This window comes from Carcharhinus amblyrhynchos, chromosome 20, assembly GCF_965287045.1.
Source record: "Carcharhinus amblyrhynchos chromosome 20, sCarAmb.v2.hapA, whole genome shotgun sequence".
Classification (NCBI taxonomy): Eukaryota; Metazoa; Chordata; class Chondrichthyes; order Carcharhiniformes; family Carcharhinidae; genus Carcharhinus; species Carcharhinus amblyrhynchos.
In genome coordinates this window covers 31048795-31072066 of record NC_137343.1, presented here as the reverse complement: position 1 = coordinate 31072066, position 23272 = coordinate 31048795, and the positions used below count along the sequence as shown (strand labels likewise).

At 40.7% G+C, this 23272-nt stretch overlaps 1 protein-coding gene, 1 long non-coding RNA gene and 2 other non-coding genes across 4 annotated transcripts; 3 read left to right on the top strand and 1 right to left on the bottom strand.

Moving 5' to 3' along the window:
- The first annotated feature begins 636 nt into the window (after window positions 1-636).
- Window positions 637-11869, top strand: iscua (iron-sulfur cluster assembly enzyme a). Its single transcript, XM_080208362.1, has 5 exons — window positions 637-805; window positions 4924-5037; window positions 6229-6339; window positions 7972-8050; window positions 9768-11869. Exons 1-5 carry the CDS (start codon window positions 653-655, stop codon window positions 9830-9832), a joined length of 522 nt encoding a protein of 173 aa, XP_080064488.1. The 5' UTR covers window positions 637-652; the 3' UTR covers window positions 9833-11869.
- Window positions 8921-18223, bottom strand: LOC145355900 (uncharacterized). Its single transcript, XR_013889054.1, has 2 exons — window positions 17861-18223; window positions 8921-9100 (listed from the first exon to the last, which is right to left on the bottom strand). It is a non-coding gene; the product is annotated as an uncharacterized LOC145355900 (long non-coding RNA).
- Window positions 18224-22312: 4089 nt separating this feature from the next.
- trnad-guc (transfer RNA aspartic acid (anticodon GUC)) lies at window positions 22313-22384 on the top strand. The gene has a single exon. It is a non-coding gene; the product is annotated as a tRNA-Asp (tRNA).
- A 384-nt stretch (window positions 22385-22768) lies between these two features.
- On the top strand, window positions 22769-22840 carry trnaa-ugc (transfer RNA alanine (anticodon UGC)). The gene has a single exon. It is a non-coding gene; the product is annotated as a tRNA-Ala (tRNA).
- The last annotated feature ends 432 nt before the right edge of the window (window positions 22841-23272 follow it).

The following is a 23272-nucleotide window of genomic DNA, read 5'->3' as shown; positions in this document are numbered from 1 at the left end:
CACAGAGACTTATAAAATTCTAATAAGACTAGATAGGGTAGATGTAGAGGATGTTCCTGATGGTGGTGAATTCCAGAATCGGAGGATTCAGCGTAGATCATTTAGGACGGGGAGATGAGGAGACATTTCTTCACACAAAGAGTGGTGAGCATGTGGAATCATTACCACAGGAAGTAGTTGATGTTAAAACATTGAATGTATTCAAGAGGCGGCTGGAAATAGCACTTGGGGCGAATGGGATCAAAGGTTATGGGGAGAAAATAGGATTAGGCTATTGAGTTGGAGAATTAGTAATGAATGGCGGAGCAGGCTCGAAAGGCCAAATGGCATCCTCCTGCTCTTCTACGTTTCTAACCCCACGGACTTACCGGGCCTAATCCCCACTAAGGGTCAATTTAACATGGCCAATCCACCTAAGCTGCACAATTTAGTTGTGTTGTTATATATAATGGAATGACTGGTCCATCTTTTGCTATTGATTGCACTGTTAAGAAGGGCCAGGGAGAGGTTGGAATATGCCGCTCCCCCCACCCCCGCGTTGAGGTTGCCATGGTGGTTGAGCGCGGTGACGTCTCGTAACGACGTCGCCCCGCCCCCTTTGAGGTTGCCATGGTGATTGGGCGTGGCGATGTCTCTTCCTTTGTGCCGCTAGATGCCGCAATCGCGTCGCCTCTCGGGTGGACAGGCGGCCTGTGACGCAGTCGGGTCTCGGGCAGCGATGGCAGTGGCAGCAGCTTCGGGCCCTCTCCTCCTGCGCCTTGCGCTCCGGGCTCGGTCACCCCTCGCCGCCGCCTACCACAAGAAGGTAAAACCGGGCTGTGCGAGTGGAAACGACAGCGGTGGCATGCGAGGGTCTCCCACGCTGAGACTGTATGTGCCGGGAGGTTTCAGACAGTGCGGGGCCCAAGACTGGGGATAATCAGGGGGACCTTAACCAAGCCTTCCCTTCCCCCAGGACTAAGACCCTGATAGAGCTTAATGTGGGGGACATTAACCCAGGACTGACATCTCGATAGAGGTTATTAATCAGGGGTCCTTAACTAACCCTTCCCTATCCCGGGACTAACACCCTGAAATTGTCATGTGTACTAATGGAGTAATCCTATGTTTGCTGTCTTGACTCATTTCCAGCATTCTCTGCCAAATACGTATAGGTTAGGTAAGTGTGCAGGGCTATGAAAATAGGGCAGGGGGAGGAATCTTTTTTAGAGTTGGGGCAGGCTCATTGACCCAAATAGCTGCTTTCTGCAATGTAGGGATTCTATGATTAAAGGAAAAATGAATAGATTGGAGGGGGACAGTATGTTTTGGATGGGGCTGGGAGGGAGGTGAAAGATTGGAATGGATGTGTAAAGAGAAAAAACTTGCATTTATCTCAGAGCAGTTTACAGCCAATTAAGTACTTGTCTGGTCATGGTTGTAATGGAAACAGGAGCCAATTTGTGTATACAAACTTGATTCAATTTGAGTTTCTTTTTATTGTCTAAACGATCCATTTTGGGTTTATTGCTTGTTTGCTAATGAATAATAAACATTTTTAAATTATCTTTTTACAGATTTAATTACAATATGTATTAACTATTCCAACATTTGTATGCTCTTGTCCATACGTCAAATTCCTGTTCTTAGAGTGAAGGGCTCAGATGAGTTTAGAAGCTGATTGCCCTATGTCTGAGGGATTGCAGCCTTGCAGTTGAGGAATAAATATTGACCAGAGCACTGTGGATAATGTCCTTGCTCGTTGGAATGGTCATAGTAAGAAGTCTCGCAACACCAGGTTAAAGTCCAACAGGTTTATTTGGTAGCAAAAGCTACTAGCTTTCGGAGCGCTGTTCCATCGTCAGGTAAGTGGGAATTCTGGTCACGAACAGGGCATATAAAGAGACAAACTCAATTTACAAAATAATTGTTGGAATGCGAGTCTTTACAGGTAATCAAGTCTTAAAGGTGCAGACCGTCTGAGTGGAGAGACCATTAAGCACAGGTTAAAGGGATATGTATTGTCTACAGACTGGAAGTTTGAGATTTTGCAAGCCCAGACAAGTTGTGGGGGTTACAGATAATGTGGCATGAACCCAAGATCCTGGTTGAGGCTGTCCTCGTGTGCAAAACTTGGCTATCAGCGTCTGCTGAGCGACTCGGCTTCGTTTTGTGTCGTGAAGGCCTGAGGAGGTCGATGCGGGTTTTCGCAGTGGCGCATTAGAACTATCAGTCGATAAGTTGAGTGCCATATCCTGTTCTTACGAGGGCAGCTTTCAGTGTCTGGAGGTGTCTGTTGCGATCCTCCTCATCTGAGCAGATCCTATGTATACGGAGGGCTTGTTTGTAGGGGATGGTTTCTTTAACGTGTTTAGGGTGGAAGCTGGAGAAGTGGAGCATCATGAGGTTATCCATGGGTTTGTGATACAGTGAGGGGCTGAGGTGACTCTCCTTAATGGAGATGCGTGTGTCAAAGAATGCAACCAATTCCGGAGAATAGTCCATGGTGAATCTGCTGGTGGGATGGAGTGTCATCATATAGTTGTCAGTGATTGTTCACCATGAATCCAAAGGAAGAAAATGTCATTGATGTATCTAGTGTATAGCATTGGTTGAAGGTCCTGTGCGGTGAAGTCTTATTCATGCCTGTGCGTGAAGATGTTGGCATATTGAGGTGTAAATTTGGTCCCCATGGTTGTTCCATGTGTCTGGATGAAGAACTGGTTGTTGAAGGTGAAGACATTGTGGTCCAGGATGAGTTGTAAAATTGCATCTGGAAGCTGGCATTTGTCGGCGTTGAGTACTTAGTTGCAGCAATGCCATCGTCGTGGGGGATGCAGATGCTATGACAATGGGTGAATGAACACTGCTTGACAGTCACCAGGCAAGAGTGTTTTCGAGTGTTGGAATGTTGGCAGCACTGTACCACAGTGGTTAGAGCTGCTGCTTCACAGCTCCAGGGACCTGGGTTTGATTCCGAGCTTAGATCACTGTCTGTGTGGAGTTTGCACATTTTCCTCGCGTCTGCATGGGTTTCCTCCCACAGTCCAAAGATGTGTGGGTTAGGTTGATAGGACACCAAGAGGCAATTTTAGCATGACCAGAGATGCGTAAGTTAGAGGGATGAGTGGATAAATATGTAGGGATATGGGGGTAGGGCTTGGGTGGGATTGTGGTCAGTGCAGACTCCATGGACCAAATGGCTTCTTTCTGCACTGTAAGGTTTCTATGAACACTTCAGTCACGGGCATTTGGCCTCTGATCTTTGGGTAAGCGTTCTCCAAGGTGGCCTTCATGACACACAACAAAGTCGCTGAGCAGAGACTGATAGCCAAGTTCTGCACACGAGGACAGCCTCAACTGGGATCAACACTATCTGTAACCCCCACAACTTGCCCGGGCTTGCAAAATCTCACTTACTGTTCTATGTGGAGACAATACATGTCTCTTTAACCTACGCTTAATGCTCTCTCCACTGACGTCTGTTTCTCTTAAGACTTGCTCACCTGTAAAGACTCGCATTCCAACCGTTATTTTGTAAATTGAGTTTGGCTTTATATGCCCTCTTTCTGAACAGAACTCTCACCTGACAAAGGAGCTGCACTCCGAAAATTAGTGGGTTTTGCTACCAAATAAACCTGTTGGACTTCAACCTGGTGTTGTGAGACTTATTGTGTTTACCCCAGTCCAAGTCCAACGCTGGTATCTCCACATCATGACTACTTTGGAATAGTTCATGGGATCTTTTAGAAGGCAAGCTTTGGTTTAACATATCTTTCAAAAGGTGGCAGCACCAATAGTGCAGAATTCCCTTAGGACTGCACTTGAGCATCAACCTTGATATTTATGTCCAAGTCCTGCAGTGAAACTTAAACCCACAACCTTCTGACACAAATGTTCTCCCAACTGAGTCATGGATGACACCATAAGATATAAGAATGGTAATTTTATGGAAAATGAAATTGGTGTGGGCTGATGTGGAAAATGGCAGAGGTCTGCAGATGATGGGTGAATCTCTGTAGAAATGGAACTTCAATATCTGAAGGCGCTTAATTAATAGGGAAAGCGTCACAAGCATTTGTACCTTATGGTACAGGGCTCAGATACTCTGTTGTAGAGAGTAGCCATTGTTGTGTAATCAGGTCTCTTTCTGTACTTATGAAAACAGAAGTAAATTGGAGCTGACAGTCTTTTTAATCAGTTTGCTTTCATGTGATGTTGATATGCAGTTAGAATTCTGTAGTTTTGGTCTTGCCCTTCAGAGCTAAGCGTGAAGACTAACTTATCTGTAGTAGATGGATTGTTTATTCTTTCAGTCTGAACATCACTAGGTAGGTCAGTATTTGCCCACTCCTAACTGCCCTTGAGAAGGCAGTGGTGTACTGCCTCCTAGAATTGCTGCAGGCCCAGTGATGTTGAAACACTCAAATTACAGTTCGGAAGGGAGTTTCAGACTTTGACCAAATGCTAGTGAAAAAAGATTGATGTCACACTGATTTAGAGTCATGTGTGACTTGAGGTAGTGATGTTCCCATGCATTTGTTGCCCTTGTCCTTTTGAGGTAGTGGCTGTCAGACAGTGCTGTCGAAGGAACCTTGGTGAGTTGCTGCAGTGCATTTGTTAATGGAACACATTGCTGCCACTGTGCATGTTAATATGGTGGCTGGGATGTCAATCAAACTAGCTGCTTTGACCTGGTTAGTGTCAAGCTACTTGTGTTGTTGGAGCTGCACTCATCCAGGTATTACATCACGCTTCTGACATGTATCTCTAGGAAAGTTGCTCGTCAACCTTTCAAATGAACGCTGCATTATGAGAGGTAATCTTGGAAAAGAGAGAACTGATTTTTGGATTTTTTTACTAATTATAAGCTGTTGGTATAATTTTACTTTGTAGTTAAAATATTTTTTCAAATTGTGATTTATTCCCATTCCTTCTGTACAGGTAGTGGATCACTATGAGAATCCCAGAAATGTTGGATCCTTGAATAAGAATTCAAAGAATGTTGGGACAGGCCTGGTTGGTGCACCAGCTTGTGGTGATGTCATGAAGCTACAGGTAAACTTGTTACATGTAATAAAGGCACCCTCATCGATTTTGTTTCCAGTATGGTTGTGAGTTAAATGGATATGAATGGATCCAAGTTTCAACAAGGATGCAATAATTGGCCCAAGTGAGTTAAAAATTAGGGTTCCTATTCTTGATATGCAATCAAATGATCCCTGTTGAAAGCATGCAGTTTAAGGAAAGGGATACATATAACTATATAGGTTTGTAAATTTTAAGAAAAAAAGCCACATCAAATGGCAAAGGATAGCATGCTTGTTGAGCCATTCTTTGAGTTGGTGTCTTTGAATGAGAGATACAATTGGAGAGGAAACCAAATTAGTAATATCACACCAGAAATCATCAAGTCTTTTAAATATCTTTGAAGTTGGTATGATATTTCTAGAAATAACTTTTTTGGGGGGAATGATGCTATATCAAATGTAATGCTATTGTCACAATGATTTTTTTATCCTGTATTAAATTTAAGCAGTTTAAATTGAAAGGAATTGTTGGATTACATGTATTCTTGCTGCTTGGATCCAGTGGTATCTCTCAACAAAGCAGTAATGTTCAACGACCAAATGAGGTGGAGTATTTGTGGATTTTGCAGATTGACACAATGTTGTTTCAGCTGGCATTTACAGGAGTGAAACACCTACATATGTCTGATTCTTTCAATGATGGAAACTACTATGAAGTCCAAACATCTTTTCTCAGTTTAGTGGTGCTGTGACTTCAAAGAAGATTTGCTTTTCTGTATTCAGGGTTGCTTCATTGCATCAGTTAATGTTTGAACAGTCACTGTGATAAATTTTCTGGAGGATCCTTTCATTTTGTAACTATCAATCCTGTTTCGTCTTATTTGATCTGGAATCCTCCAATATTTTTAATAGATGCACTATTTCCTAATTACGTTGCCTGTCCCACAGGATATTGCAAGCCAACTTATCCCCGAAAGGTCAGGATGACATTGAGGGCAAATGGCTGCTCCCCTCTTTGAGAGTGTTTCCAGCTGGTGTGGGGACATTGCTGATAAGGCTGTTCTTTCTCCCCTTTCAAGTTGCAGTTTGGAATGTTTGATATAATTCTGCCTGATTAATGCTCTGATAGTGATTTTTCATTTCAAGTGTTGTGACAGAGTTAATAACTTGGGGGGCAAAAATTATAGCTTGTTTACATTTAACTATTTCTCTTGTGTAGATTGAAGTGGATGAAAATGGGAAAATTGTTGAAGCAAGATTTAAAACATTTGGCTGTGGATCTGCAATTGCTTCTAGTTCACTTGCTACAGAATGGGTGAAAGGGAAAACGGTAAAGATAATTACCTTCAAACTATCTTGATCGTCCACGAAGTTTCTCAGTGAAAATATTACAAAAGGAACCAAAATGCTCTTTTTTTAAGAACATAAGAAATAGGAGCAGGAGTAGGCCAAGTAGCCCCTCGAGCCTGCCCCGCCATTCATCAAGATCATGGCTGATCTGAAGTGGCTCAGTTCCACTTTCCTGCTTTCTCCCCATAACCCTTAATCCCCTTGCCTACCAAAAACCTATCTACCCGCGTCTTAAATATATTTAGCGAGGTAGCCTCCACCACTTCAACAGGCAGAGAATTCCAGAGATTCACCACCCTGAGTGAAGAAGTTCCTCCTCAACTCTGTTCTAAACTGTCCCCCCCACCTTATCTTGAGGCTGTGCCCTCTAGTCCTGCTGTCCTTTCTGAGTGGGAAGAACCTCTCCACCTCTACCCTATCCATCCCTTTCATCATCTTATCCGTCTCAATAAGATCCCCCCTCATCCTTCTAAACTCTAACGAGTACAAGCCCAGTCTATTCAGCCTCTCCTCATAGCTCAACCCCCTCAACTCCAGTATCATCCTAGTGAACCTCCTCTGCACTCCCTCCAAGGCCAAAATATCCTTGCGCAAGTGCGGCGACCAAAACTGCACACAGTACTCCAGCTGTGGCCTCACCAGTGCCCTGTACAGTTGCAGCAAGACCTCCCTACTTTTATATTCAATCCCCCTCGCTATGAAGGCCAGCATCCCATTTGCCTTCCTGACTATCTGCTGCACATGTAGGCTGGGTTTTTGCGACTCATGCACAAGGACCCCCAGGTCCCTCTGCACCGTAGCATGCTGCAGCTTTTCGCCCTGTAAGTAGTAGTCCTTTCTACTATTATTCCTACCAAAGTGGATAACCTCACACTTGCCAACATTGTATTATTGGACTAACCTACTGATAAAATTAACTACTGATCTGTCATAAGTTTCTATTGACCTAAGGCATTAGTCTGTCATCAGTAGATGATTTACGTTGACAAATAATCTTTCCCCAATTCCAGTTTATCTAACATCCCATGACTAGTCTGTTGTATGTTTGAGATTTTGTAAAATACATTGTGAATACATGGTATTTCCTTCTTTCACCTCAGCAACAGACTATGTAGCTAGGGACAATGAGGTAAAAGTACAGCTTTCTCATTGATGGAAATTTAATAATCAGATTGCTGCTGCCAAGATCTCCAAAACTAACACTTAAAAATAGGACAGGAAATGACTTGTTAATTTGGTAATGAATGGTAGGGATGCAAAGTTCACTTGCTCTTATTTGCTTCCTTGTGAAAAATGCATTGTACTTTGATTGGAGTGAGAACCTTGTGTATGCTGATGTATTATTGCACTATACAATGGAACAACGTAATAAAATATCATTAAAATATTATAGAATCTATGGCATGGAGACAGGCCCTTCACCCCAAACTGGATCATGCCCATCTAAGCTAACCACATTTGCCTACACTTGGCCCATATCCTTCTAAACCTTTCCTAACCATATTAGACATGTTTCTGCTGCATTTTGTAAAATAATTGTCCGTTTTACTATCTTTTTGTGCCTCATTCCATGCTCAGGTTGAAGAAATCATTGGCTTTTGTTCAATTGCAGGTTGATGAAGCCTTGAAAATTAAGAACACAGATATTGCGAAGGAGTTATGTCTTCCTCCAGTCAAACTGCACTGCTCAAGTAAGTTTGGATTCATTTTACAGTGACACAGATCAGATGTGACAGTTGTTTGGCAGAAACAGCTGAATTTGTATGATACATTTGTTATTTAAACATGTCTCAAAGCTTCAGGATTGAAGGAAACCAAACCTGAACAGCAGTAACTGAGAAATTAGGGAGGGGTGAAGGCCAGGTACAATAGGTAAGTTTTTTTTAAGACTTCTGATGGTGGTAGGATGAATGGATTGGGGGAGAAAATACCAGATTTGGGCAATGTGATTGAAGGCTGTCACCAGTGGCAGAAAAGAGGAAACTTGATAGAAAGCAGAGGGTGCCATGTTGAGATCCTAAATGTCTCCCTTCCTAATACTTTCTGCTTTGGATCAACATTCAGTTTCATTTATTTAATGCCCAAAGCTTCCTTTTTGAAACATCTTTTATGCTAAGGTTACGACACAGATTGACAATGGAAGTAAGTCTTGGTGATGGATAACAATGTGGTTTGCAGATTTTTTTTTAGATTTGAGGACTTGAGTTAAGAAAAACCAGGAAGAAGTGGTAATGAGGCACTGAGAGTGTTTGGGGAAGGCAGCTTTGGGTTTATTCCTGTTATGGTGCAGAAAATTCTACCTCATCCACAAATTGATGCCATATGGCGAGGCAGATAACACAGTGATAATTGGATCCCAAATCTGAAGTATGACATTAGACACAAATCATTTGATAGGTTTATTTACAGATTGCAGCATCACAAGTCTGCCTCGGAACTACTAACAGAATCCCTTTTATACTCTGCTGGTGGGGGAAAAAGTAGGCTAATGCATTAAAAAAAAAGACAAGTTAAATTAAAAGTGAGCACCCTTAAGGGGCACTTGATCCTTTTTTTAATGAGAGAATCCCTTTATAAGTGCTCTGAGTACTCAATTAAACAATAACATACCATGAAAAGGGAAGAAAAGCTAAATGAACTTGTCATCTGAAAGCTGATTATGTTGTTGATGATGATGTTGGTAGGTTTATCAACAGAAGACGATGAAACGTTCCAGTGGACCAGAGGCAATAGTGCAAACTCTGAAAGAGAAGTTATTAAACAATTAAAGCTTTGTTAGCAGATGAGTGCTTAACTTTTGACCTTACCCTATCTGCTGTTTATTTGAGAGGAGTTAACCCACTTAAAGTTGGCAGAATGTCCCGCAAAAGCATTTGTGGTGAGGCATTTGCTATTACTATTGATTTCTATATGAGAGTGTTGATAATACACTAATGGTGCAAAAATGTGTTGCTAACAGTTTAGGTAACCTGCTTAATGTAATTCCAATTACACCCTCACTATGCTGACTGAGTGATTTAAATTGTAGCACTTGTGTTTCTGTTTCAGAAGCTTTTAGGTTCAAGGTCTAACACAGGACATTATATATTCTTGACTGACCTTTTAGTGCAGTTATTTTCCTTTTCTACTTAAAGGTGAAGGCAGTAGTCATGTTAGCTTTCGTCAGTTGGCACAATTGTCCTTGAAATGAAAGAATTCTGTCTTGATGTTGCAACACCAAAACTTATGACACAAAGCCAATCCATTGGCTTGGGTTTGACATTTCTACAGATTATATAAACTCCATTATGGCCAGTATCATTTGAAGCAGGTTCAAGTTAGCGCAAATATGGGGCTCATTTCCTTTCTTAAACTCACATCTACTTGACTGTATTTAAGCTACACTTTGATTCCTTCTTTTTGTTTCAGTGCTGGCAGAAGATGCAATCAAAGCTGCTCTGGCTGACTACAAGGTGAAACAACAAAAGAAGTAAAAGGATTCTAACTACAAATAGCCAATGTCATCATGGTTCTCCAGCAACCAAGAGTGCAACTACTATAATGACCCAGTTGTGTTGTAGAATTTTAATTAGCTAAGGGGGAAATCTACTTAGATAAATGTTGCAAAGGCAGTAGCAAACTGTCAGTTTATTAAATGGACTCTTATGTGTGATTCAATTTGTTCTTGTCCATTATAGAAATTTGCTTTGGAGGTGGTGTTCAGTTTCTTGAAGTTTTAAGAACATGGATGAAAAGATGTAATTACAAGTTGGTTTAGCTGTATAATGGCCTTGATGGCATATTCATACCTAGAATTATCTATTATAAACATGCAAGTAATTAGTTTATCTGTTGGTTCTTTGTTTGGGTTTCATCAAAAGTTACCAACCGTTGGAGTAATGTTAATATGGTTTACAACCCATTGGACCACAAGCTCAATACAACAACTGTTCAGTTCTGTCGGATGAGTTTCTTTCAAACCTTGGATCTCATTCGGAGTGTGGAGTAAGCTGAAACATAAGCAATCTAATATATTTCATCTTTACCTGCACAGTGCACCTTCTAGAATGACCATCACATATTTAACTTCCAACCTGAACATGAAGATAATTAATCCTGTCATTTTATTTTACACGTTGCCAAAGAATTAATCAAGATAAATGATTCACTGCTGTTCAATTACATTTATTGTATGATCTCACTTTGCTGTAATACAAGTTGTGAATATTTGTTATTTTAGAATTGCAGTAATTTATGGATATTCTAGCAGTCATTGGAACATTATCTGATTTGGAACAAATTTAAAATACATCTGCTTTCATTTTATGGTTTCAAATTGCAATGGTGCCATTTAAGGAAATATTAACTGTTACATTCACCATAAATGTGCCATTACTCTTTATTTTATAAACAATTATTTAAATAAGTCAGTTATGCATTTAAATGTAATATGGACCATAATTTCACATTTTCCTTGTATGATCCACAAGAAAGTTGTCTTGCTACACAACTCTGCCACTGAAAGGCAAGATTTGTTTAAGGATTTATTTGAAACACCCCACCCCACCAAACTCCAAATCCATATACAGGATTCAGAAACCAGCTGCATTTTAAATCAAAGTGGGTTCTTGCAGCCTTCAAACTCTTTACTGCCTTATGCTGCAATAAAGAGTTTGTTAGGGGATAGGCACTGAAGACATGTATCAAAGCTAGACATAACAGTTGCTGAATGCTTGAAAATGAATTGTGGGTCACAAGCAATGATTTTTCTCTTTCCACCACCACACGACTGGATGTCGGCTGGTTCAGCATTTACTTTGTGTAGCAGTAAGTGAGGACTGGAAGCGAAAGAAGCAGTATTGCAGGAAGGGCAGAGTACCTTGAGGTAATGAAGGGATATATGACTGGCTTACTGATTAATGAATGAGGAGCAAAGCTTATATGTAAATCTGTCAGTCCATGTGGGTCTGGGAAGGGATCCTTTGGTCAGATCTGGTCAGCACTCAGAGGCTGGAAAATCAGGTGAGGCAGCTAGTAGAGTATGGTATACATTTGTTTACTGATGAGATCGTTGAACTTGGTTAAAATGTGATACATATCTATAAAGCACCTGACCTCATTGCACTGAAGTGTTTTCAGTTTACCTACTAAGAGGTTCAAAAAGGGCACACGTGGAAGAGAATAGTTCAGATTGCAAAAGGGCTTATTTGTGTGATTAGATATTGAGCAATATGAGCACACACAACACATTCTCTAAAGGTATTCCTCATATCTGTGGCAAATCTAAAATTTGAAATAGTGATCATGAGTAACCCCACTTGTGTTTCTGTTGATTTTTGTACTCTACATAAACAGAACAGAATTCTGTTTTGAATATAAATTTCCATTTAAGTTATAAACAAAATGGATAAGATTTGTGACTATAAGCTGTTACAATGAAATTAAGGTTTAGCTAATTAACATGTCATTTTATTTTTAAAGGTTACATTTGATGCAAATAGCGAGTATAAATAAAATCAACATTTAACTGATTATTGTGTTTAGATTCAAACTTGAAACAATTTTTGGTCAGCAACAACCATCAGCTAGATTCTGAGTAATGTTTTGTCTTTGATTTGAGGTGGGGATGAACATCCTCAAGCGTGATCCTGTTGCTGAAATATCTAAGCCAGCTAACACTCAATGCAATTGCAACTGTTGCAAAAATTATCAGTGCTCCTTTGGTTCAAGGCCACTCGTCAAATTGGGCAGGGGAAATAGAACCATTTAAAACAAGTGAAGGTGAACACCAGAGATTGTATCTTATTTGCTGATAGCAGCCAAGAAAAAAATTGTTATCACTACAACTAGTAGCTGCTAGGTTAATAGTATGTTTAAATACTTAAGGTGATTTCCAACAAAACACTAAACTTGTCCAGCACAAGCAAAATTGGACTCCAACTTTGAAACTAGATGGAAGTTAAGATAGGTAAGGAAAACCATCTGTAAAAAGTGAAAATCTGAAAATTTGTCACCCTGCAATCAAGCTTTAATGTTGAATTAATCTGCTTACTTCAAGAGGCCCTTAGCTATTGAGCTCATATATCATTGTATGCATTTATGATGCAGAAAAGTGCAGGAATACGACTGAAGACGTTTACAAAGTACTTGATTCCCTGAAGCTTTTAACTGCATTAGAAACTAAAGTAGGTGAAATCTGCCTCTAAATTGTTGCTTTGAGAATTAAGGTAAGAGATTTCTAGAAGGGTGGGAGAATGTGATCAATCAGAAGATTTGCTTGTTGATCCATGACACTGTTTTTCCAGCATTTTTGTATCTAATTCTCTTTAGAACCAAGTTATTAACCCAAAGTATTTCATATTTTCGTATTTTGCTTTTAAAGACCAAGTGCTGGAAACACTCAGCAGGTCTGGAGCAGAGAGAAAGTTAACATTTCAAATTGAATAAGACTCATCTTCAGAACTGCTGAATGTTCAATGTGAGAAGTATGAAAATAGTAGTTTACTTGCCTAAGAGTCCTATTTCACTTTGTTGAAACTGTCTTTGCATAAAATGTGGTTGGGATATCAGACGGACAAACAAATGCAAAATAAAATTGGGGTGGGGACCCCAGGATTCAAACCCTGGTCCTCATGCTGCTAAAGCAGATGCTCTACCAGTGAGCTATGTTTCCACCCCATTTCAACCCAAAAATTTAACCCTTTAAAAACTATTTTGCCATCATTGAACAAAAATATAATTAAAATCAATCAAGAAGCCAAAATGTCTCAAAATACCATTTGCTCCATTATGCCTCCTCCTTACAATCAGAATTCCTTTCCCCAACACAATTAACACACTTTCTATCCAACAAGGACATTTGATCACCTGAGAGACAAAATGCACTGAAATGCATTGCCTGTGCGAGTGTTTGGGACAGGGTTAATTCATGCTTTCCAAATCATCATATTCGGCTAAAGAAATATTTTCAGGCAGACCAGAGGGGAAAAAATGGGAGAGTGGCACTAGTTAAGCTTCACCTTCAGCAGACCAGTACAAACAAGGTTACTTGAATGATCTACCATTATATAGGAGGTGGTCTAAGTCTGCTGTGGCTTCAGAGTTTCTGTCTGCCGTGCACACTTCATCCTATGGATCACAAGATAGTTACAAATGAGAAAGTAGTTCAATCCATTCATCTTCATTCTTCAAGCCTAAATCAGCCTGTATCCTGAATCCTTAATGGTAACCGATATTCCTTAAGTTATGCCAAGGTTTTTTGTTCTAACCCCTCTGTCCAGAAATCTGTGCAGTGTTGCAAGATGCTACTGAAAGAATTTCTGGTATTAGTTCTTAAACTAAACTGTTGCTCTTTGCCCTCTTTCCTAATTCTAATATGAATCTTTCCCGCTTGTTTCAATCTCCTGAATCCTGCAACTAGTGTTCCCTTCATTTCTTTCCAGCCATGTGCAGAATATTTTTATCCATATATAGTAAAAGATGGGGAGGTCACATTTGGGAGTGTGGTGGTGTGATGAAGGCAAAGTTGTGCATGCAAGGAACATAAGAACATAAGAAATAGGAGCAGGAGTAGGCCATCTAGCCCTTCGAGCCTGCCCCGCCATTCAATAAGATCATGGCTGATCTGTTGTGGCTCAGTTCCACTTTCCCGCCCTCTCCCCATAACCCTTAATCCCCTCTCTTATCAAGAACCCATCAACCCGCTTCTTAAAAATATTTAGCGAGGCAGCCTCCACCACTTCAACAGGCAGAGAATTCCAGAGATTCACCACCCTTTGAGTGAAGAAGTTCCTCCTCAACTCCGTTCTAAACCGCCTCCCCTTTATCTTGAGGCTGTGCCCCCTAGTCCTCCTGTCTTTTTTGAGCGGGAAGAGTCTCTCCACCTCTATCCTATCCATCCCATTCATCATCTTATACGTCTCAATGAGATCTCCCCTCATTCTTCTAAACTCTAACGAGTACAAGCCTAGTTTATTCAGCCTCTCCTCATAGCTCAATCCCCTCAAGAAAGCATTCATGTCAATTTTGTAAAGGCAGCAAAATATCCTATAGAACATTGCAATATATCAAAAATTACAACTGGAAAATTGAAACTTCATGTTCCAAGTATGAGACTATAACAAAATAAACTGTTACTGCTATGTTATTACCTTATAGTGAACATACATATTTACATATTGGAAGATACTAAATTAATGATTTAATCTAGCAGCATCGTTCAATCCCAGATCAATGGTACTAGGCATCAAATCAGGAAATGACAACTGGATTAAGATACAAGTTAAATAACAGGACCTGGACATTTAGTTGTACTACAGTAGTGTATATATGTTTTCAACTACAGCTTGATGCTGTGTTACCCAACCTTGTTCTGGCCTACAATTATTTCTTTCTGCACAAACAATTTTAGCAAAAATGTAAAAGTCTAGTGTGATCTGTGGTATCTGCCTGTCCAACTTGACAGGAATTCTATGTCAATTCTAGTGCAGTGTAAATGAAACATAGGCTAACTGTGTAACTTACGCAATCCAAAGGATACATATTCAGATTAAGAAGGCACTCCTTACTGCCAGGGAACTTGCTACATGGGAATACAGCTACATGGGAAAAAGACACAAAAGTCTGAGGTCGCATATCAACCGACTCAAGAACAGCTTCTTCCCCGCTGGTGTCAGACTTTTGAAGGGACTTACCTTGCATTAAGTTGATCTTTCTCTACACCTTTGCTATGACTGTAATACTACATTCTGTACTCTCTCGTTTTCTTCTCTAAACGGTATGCTTTGCCTGCATAGCGTGCAGGAAACAATACTTTTCACTGTAAATACATGTGACAATAATAAATCAAACCAAATACATATGTTTGAACAGATAGAAGTATAAATAATACTTCAGTGACATTTTTAAAAGATGGTGGAAAAGAATGGCAAATTCTATGTAACATTCAATAAACTGCCATAAACCTCAGATTTATTCAGCGATCTCATACTGGCCCATGAGAAGGCTGCACAACTGTAGAACTGTTTTAAGATTTTACAGGGCTTTCTCCAATCAAGTCTTCATACCGTGTGAGAAATGTCAAGCTCCAGATGCCCATGCTACAGGAATTTTAAATTGCTCCCTTGGACTCGGATATCCACTATTTGACACAGTTTGTCCATACTTTAAAGTTGTGCTTGCATTTCTGAAAGTTGCAATTAAGCAAGTTACAGGTTCCCATAGGAATCAATGTCAAAGCCAGAATTAAGTTCCTTGGTTCTTCCAGGTGATAAAAGTCCCAACTTAACAAGTTGAAAAACTGTACCATACATGTCCAGGAATGTGCATTTGCTAAATAAATCACCAAATATTAAAATAAAAGAAACATTGCACAAATTAAAAGTAGGCTACACTTAGCAATTTCTCAAGTTTAGAAATTACTTGCTTCCACTTCAGCTCACTGAGTTCTGTGGTGGCAGAGTATGCATTAAGTCTGTCTCCTGTCTTATGTGGACAGGTCTTGCATGAAGGGTAGGTTGGATGAATTGCTTGGGGGTGTTAGCACATTACCTCTTTGACTCAGCCTCTGTTCCCAGTGAAGTTTCTGTTTGGTGTCTTTCCAAATAAACCTTCGCTCATTTCAGTCTAATTGGTGGAGATGTCTGAGCACTACAGGGAGGTGGCTTTGAGCGATTTAACGTTTCTATGCTGGGCAATTTGGCTTCCTGGCAGCAGCAGACTCGCTAGCACCACTTACTGGGTGTTTCTGACTCTTAAGAGTGATTCCACGGTATTGCAGCACTAAATCCCGGAGCCTTTTCTTGCATGTCTCCTCCGAGGTTGTGTCGACTTTTGAATTAAGATCAAGTGTAGTATTGATGTGTAGTATCGATATGCTGTGCTTGCTTGAAGTCATTAGGTTACATTTTAGCTTCATTTGAAGCAATTTTTAAAAGTGGCATCTCGGCCTTTTGGCTAAGATGCAAATGGGATCATGCCTTGGAGGAGATGCAATGCTTACTTCAATCAACTTGGATCATGTAGATCAAGCCCAAGACAGGAGGTGAGAGCCCTGTCTTGTCAGCTTGGATCAGGAATGTCTCACTTGTTGAGACTCTTAATTGGATTTGATTGAATTAGATTAAAAATAAATAAAAATAAAAAAAAAATCCTGGAGCCTTTTCTTCATAGAAAGAGCAGCCCAAACTTCCTGCCGCTTTGAATATATTTTCTCAGAACTTGGCTGCAGCATTTTTAAATACAAGGTAGTTCCCTTGAGCGGAAATAAAGCTCTCACTTTGTTCGCAATGGTGCTAATCAGATCACAGGATCCAATGTTGTAGAATCCATACAGTGCAGAAGACTATTCATCCCATCAAGACTCATCAACAGAGCATCTTACCCAAGCCCATAGCCAACCCTATCCCGTTACACCATGTATTTACCAAGGTTGATCTACCTAACCTACCCATCTTTGGATTGTAGACAGAAACCAGAGAAACCCACACAGACATGGAGAATATGCAACTCAACACTTATAGGCAGCTAAGGCTGGAATTGCATCCTGGTCCATGGTGCTGTGAGGCAGCAGTGCTGAACGCTGTGCCACCTCATGCCTAATCAAAGTTAAAGTGCTGACATGCAATGGCAACAAGGAAACAGATGTCCATAATGATACAGAACATGTCAATGATGACAAACAAAAAACACAGCAACAGGCACAAATTAATAAGTCATTGTAGAATAAAAATATAGTCAGCAAGGTGACTTAAAACAAGAATCCACTGTATTTAGAATTTCAACTTTATAAAGGTAAAGGTTTGTGTTAAGAAACATTCAACCTTTTCAGCAAACTTGACAGGCTACAGAAATATGTTTATCTGGCTAAGTTTATGGTCCTTCACTACTACTACGTCCTTATCCACCCACCCAGCTTGAATGGCCTCCTGTATAATGGTGCCATGGTCACTTTGGTCAAACACCCTGCAGACTTGCTCTCATCCATACAAGAACCTCAAAACTGGTGCACAACTCAAAGATTTATCTTCTCATTCACCAGCTCTGTTTCATTCTTAGTCACATCCTCCCTGACCATGGACCAAATCAGTCGACCACAGACTAAAGGATGTGCCTGCATCCCTAAACAATGTAACTTTCTTCCTTCTTGATATGGTGCAATGCCCAAAACTCAGGTCATCAACTACTGAGTTGAAGTTAATTGACCCACAACATATAAGGCAGACATGTTTGCCTTACATCATGATGGCACCCACCATTACCCACATACAGCAGATGCAACATATCACTTAGCTATTTAAATTTTTCTCAATAAATTTTAATTAACACTGCCAATCTCCCTAGTGTTTATATTCTTATTACCTCAATATATGTTCCACTTCCCACCCAAATTGAAATCCCCTACTTAGGCAAGATATATATGAAATATCCTATTAATCATCTTCAAGTAACTTGAAAATGTGTAGAAAATTGTCACCCAGGAAATTCCAATTAACAAAATGTATCAGGTTCTAAGAATATCTTACCGCAAGAAGATGGCAAACGTTTGGAAGGAGGGGAGAGAGTTTGCGTGCAGGTGTTACAACTCTATGATGTACCATAGAAAGCATCCTTTCCAGATGTATCACAGCTTGGCATGGCTCCTGCTCTGATCCAGACCACAAGAAACTGCAAAGGGTTGTGGAAGCCCAAACCATCACGCAAACCAGCCTCCCATCCACTGACTCTGTCTACACTTCCGGCTGTCTCAGAACAGCAGCCAGCAAAATCAAGAACGCCACAGACAGCCCTCAGGCCTCCCCATTCTGCATCCAACACACAGTGCGACATTTTAAATTCACTGCCCACCACCATATGCAAGGAACAGGCCACTCTCCTCATGGGGCCTTTCTCCCACACACCCCCCCCCCCCCCCCAAATCACACTCTCTCTCACCCCCCCGTCTCTCCCTCCTCCCCCCTCCCCGTCTCTCTCTCTCTCCCCCCCTCCCCGTCTCTCTCTCCCTCCCTCCCCCCACCCCGCGCGCCTCCATCAAGCCAAAACCACATCACCCTGCTTATTCACACACGGTATCCCTGCGAGCGGTGCTGAGGTTCACAAAGTAGTCCTCCCTCTCCCACAGCTGAGGCTGTGCTGGGCTGCAGCAACGCAGAGGGAACTTAGCCAACTTGCCTGCTGGAATTACACATCCCCCCAGCTTCGGGCGAGCAAGAGCGTTTTAATATGATTTCACATCATTAAGGATAAATTTATTTACATCCCCTCTGTTTCCCATGTTCCTGTTTCATCTCTGGCTGTGACGACAGGCTGACAACCTGCTCTTCAGATCTGTTCCAGCAGCAAAACACTGGGACATGGATAGGAGAGAGCAGCTTCTGTGTAACACCTACCCCTGGGGACAAAAACTCACTTGGTGGAAGGTGCATTTTCTCATCCAATTTAAAATTGTGGACTGGAGTTTGTTTAAAATACTGTTAAGAGGAAACGGTGTGTGTGCCAGCATCTCGAATGAGTGGAAATTAGAATAGAATCCCGCAGCAGCAGAATTGAGTGAATCACTGCAGATTTATTATGTTTTAATAAAATTAACCCGAATGACGAAATGGGTGGGAACTGACTTCTAGCAAACTCTGATGGAACAAGTGGGGTCACAGGAAGAAAAGTTCGAGAAATTCAGATTGTGCCCGGACAAAATATTGTGGAACTCGGTTCAATCTATTCCCTGCTACAGAAAGAATTTTCCTTATTTAATAGCAGATAACTTTGCATTGTATGCAGTTTTACATATGAGATATAGATTGTTTTAGGGTGGTTTAAAACTCTAGACAGTAATTCCTCGTAATTCCTGATGCAGAAAGAATAATGGGGATTGCAGGCACAGCCAGTTTCTGTTGCAAAAGAGCAGCACTTAAAGCTACTGATTCCTTCATTAATTGCTCACAAAAAGCCAGAAAAGAATAATGCGAAATTGTGACAAGTAATACATAATTATGAGATTATTCACCATCAAATATAAATATTCGTAGGTAATTTGACCGTGTTCCAGAAAGACATGTGCTGGAATGCTGATAGATTAGGTGCTTGGAAACGTTTGCGTCTTGATCTATCGAAAATTGTTTTTCAATACAGTGAAATATATCGTGCTAAATAATACTATGGGTTGATACATGATTAGAATTAGTGTCAGAAAATATCCCTGGATGTAATACAGTGAAATTTGGAGCTAAGAGATAAATAAAAGACAGTGGCTCTTGAGATAATGGATGCACATGAAGCTATGTTTAGCATAAGATGTGATTCGGTTATTGGGTGACGAAATGTAAAATAAAATTGAAGTGGAGATGTTGGGATACGAACCCGGGTATCATGTAGTTAAAGCACCATTCCATCACCACCCATCTTCACTCCTAATTTAACCCATTAAAAACTCTTTGCCCAGCATTGAATCAAAACAATATCAGAATGAATGAAGATATTGCAAAGACAGAAAACAGCACTTGCTCCATCAAGGCTCATCTTTATAGTCGAGATGTCTTGGTCCATCACAATTAACACTCCTTCCCTGTCCAACAAGACACATTTGATTGTCTGGGAGAAATAAATGTATTTTTTCTTTCATTATTTCTTTTCCATGAATCAATGTCAACCCTGCCCAATTTCACCGTCATTTTCTAAGTGCCCAGTTTTTACATCCTTTATAAATAGACTTTTTAAAGCAATTTCCCTACTCCTGTTGTCAAGCTAACAGGCCTATAGCTCACTGTATTTTCTATTCCTCCTTTCTTAAAGAATAGGATTACATTTGCTGCCTTCCAATCCATAGGTACCTTTCCAGAATCTATTGAATTTTGAAAGATGATCACCAATGCTCCACAGCCACCTCTTTCAACACTCCGGGCTGTAGGTCATCAGGTCCAAGGGAATATCAAACTTCCCATTGATTTCTCCTTTTTACTAATAGTTTATTTCCTTATTTCCTTATTACTAATTAGCCATTTCCTTATTACCCATTATAAATTCTCTATTCCCTACCTATATTGGGCCTACATTTGCCTTTACACATCTTTTCCTTTTTACACATCTATAGAAGCTTTTCTAGATCGTTTTTATGTTCCTCGTGAGTTTACTTTCATATTCTATTTCCTCTTTCTTTATCAATTTCTTGGTTCTCATTGCTGGATTTTAAAACACATCGATTCTCCGGGCTTGGACACTTTTGACAATTTTCTATACCTCTTCCTTTGATCGAATAGAATTTTTAACTTCTCTTGTTAGCTCAAGTTAGATGACTTTTCTTGCTAGCTTTTTGTGCCTTGGAAATTTGTTACAAACCATGTAATAAAGGGTCATGGGTAGAGAGGGGACTCACAATGTTGAAATAGCGACGCGGGCTCGTTGGGCTGAAGGGCCTGTTTCCCGTGCTGTGTTGTTCTTTGTTCTTTATAATTCTTTAAATTACACTACTGTCTGTCTATCACCATACCTTTTAACTAGATCTCTAATCTAACTTGGCCAACTTACCCAAGGCCAGAATTAAACCCAGGTTCTTGCGCTGTGAGGCAGCAATGCTAAGCACTCCTGCTGTGTCACTGTATTATTCTTCAGGGCAAAATTCAGTTGGGGATACCAGGAATTGGACCCAGGGCCATATTTATATGTGCCTAGCTCCCGCTCTGACACCAACCTACATCCCCACCTCATCAAGCATCGTAAAACTTCTGATTAAGCTGTAAACCTGTGGGCCACAAACCGTGAGCAGAATAGCCTTCCACTTTTCTTCAGTTGTTATTGCATTTGCTACAAGGAAGTAGTGTAGCCTTTAAATATACTGTCCCCAGTTTTCTAATTCAGGGTCAAATTATTTTAATTTTCCCACCTAGACACTCAGCTTTCTATCTAGACACTCCATAGGGTTTAGCCCGAACACGTGGCCCTTAGGGAACATACCCTTAAATGGGTCTTGATACCACAGCAGAATTTCTGTTATTTATTTTAAAAATACCTATAGCTCCTTTTCCAATTTCCGTCATTACTAATAGGATACATACCTTTCCCTGCAACCCAGGACTCTCCAAGGGTCCCTCCAAGAATGCAATCTCCGACTGGGGCTGCCAACTGTGATTAAAAATATTCCTGGAAATTTAATCCAATGATTTGCCCTCACATTCCAGCCATTATCAACATCCACCTTCAAGACACACTGCCTTGCTATGCCAAGCAAAAAGACCTGTATCTGCTAGACAGTCCGCCAAAGAATCCTCACCCCCACAATTTCAATATGAGAGATCACACAACACCAGATTATAGTCAAACGGGTTTATTTGAAATCATAAACTTTCGGAGTGCTACTCCTTTGTCAGGTGAACTGGAGTGAGGTGTGCAGTTAACTGTTTGCATTTGTCCATTAGCACTCGTGATTACTTATAAAAACTTATGTTCAGCCGACCTGCACTGTCTATATTTACCCTTTGACACTATTGATTACCCGTTAGTGCCGGGTTATCATCACTCCGCCTATATCTTCTGTGCCTGCACACCTCTCTCTACTTCACCTGACAAAGTGCTCCGAAAGCTTGCGATTTCAAATAAACCGGCTGGACCATAACATGGTGTGGCGTGACCCCTCAACTTGTCCTCCCCAGTTCAACACCAGCATCTCCGCACAATTTCAATATTTCCCTCGCCACAGATGCTGTTTGAGATTTTCCACTGGAGATTTCCAATGCTGGAAAGTGGAATTTTCTATTTTTGGTTCAATGTTTTAACATCTGGAAAAGATGTTAAAAAATAAATTGGAAAAATCCAATCTGCTTTTCTTTGCAATGTCCCTCCCTGTAATCTTCCTTCAGAACTGCAGCCTGAATTTTAATGCCTGGAGACCTTAGCTCAATTCTGAAAGAATTAATTGAAATGACACCGCACCAGTTCACCACGTCAAACTATAGGGCGACAACAGCGAAAAGACTGATCGTGTGCAGTCCTCGTTAGTATAGTGGTTAGTATCCCCGCCTGTCACGCGGGAGACCGGGGTTCAATTCCCCGACGGGGAGAGCGATTACTTTTTGTACATTTTATTCTTTTAATTTAATAACAATTGCTGTTTGGGAATCCTCCCTCACTTCGGTGAGCAGGGGCATAAATTAAATCGAAATATTTCCTGGTTGGGCGTTGAGTGGAATTGACCCACACACATTGACCAGCTGACTGCGATTGATGAGAAACATTTCCCCAGTCACAGGGGAAAGAGTTTACAGCTAATGGCCTCAACAGAAATTGGGCATAAGGGTACGGGAAAATGCAGCAACACCCATGTCGGTCTGCACGAAAGTCGAGTCGTAGCATTGCCTAATAGGAAACGAGAAAAAAAATTCTAATGTTAATGCATTTATTTTTAAAGGATTTGAAGCAATATTTCCGCCCTGTGTTTCAGTGTAGGGGATGTAGCTCAGTGGTAGAGCGCATGCTTTGCATGTATGAGGCCCCGGGTTCAATCCCCGGCATCTCCACAAGGTTTTTTTTGCCTTCTTAAACAAAATATTCTCATTTGAAAATTCGACATTTTTGTGCCTCCCTCGGTCAGCATAAAATAATAATTTTATTTATTAGTGTCACAAGTAGACTTACATTAACACTGCACTTAAGGTACTGTGAAAATCCACTAGTTGCCACACTCCAGCGCCTGTTTGGGTACACTGAGGGAGGATTTGGCACGGCTAATGCACCTAACCAACACAGATACACCCATAGTCCTGTCATAACTGGTGAATGTCTTCGTTTTGGTGGAATAAATGGCAGGAAGCTGACAAAAGTTCCAAGGTGTAGGGAGTGAGTGCAAAACCAATCCATCAGTCTACAATAATGTAAAGGCAAAATACCACTGAAACAAAAATAGAAAATGCTGGAAAATTTCAACAGGTCTGACAGCATCTGTGGAGATG

Bases quoted from the DNA above. Each gene is read 5' to 3' on its own strand.
- iscua (XM_080208362.1), top strand. From the start codon at position 653: ATGCCGCAATCGCGTCGCCTCTCGGGTGGACAGGCGGCCTGTGACGCA. The intron at 6,340-7,971 runs GTAAAGATAATT...GTTCAATTGCAG, and splicing joins AATGGGTGAAAGGGAAAACG to GTTGATGAAGCCTTGAAAAT. The intron at 8,051-9,767 runs GTAAGTTTGGAT...TTTTTGTTTCAG, and splicing joins AGTCAAACTGCACTGCTCAA to TGCTGGCAGAAGATGCAATC.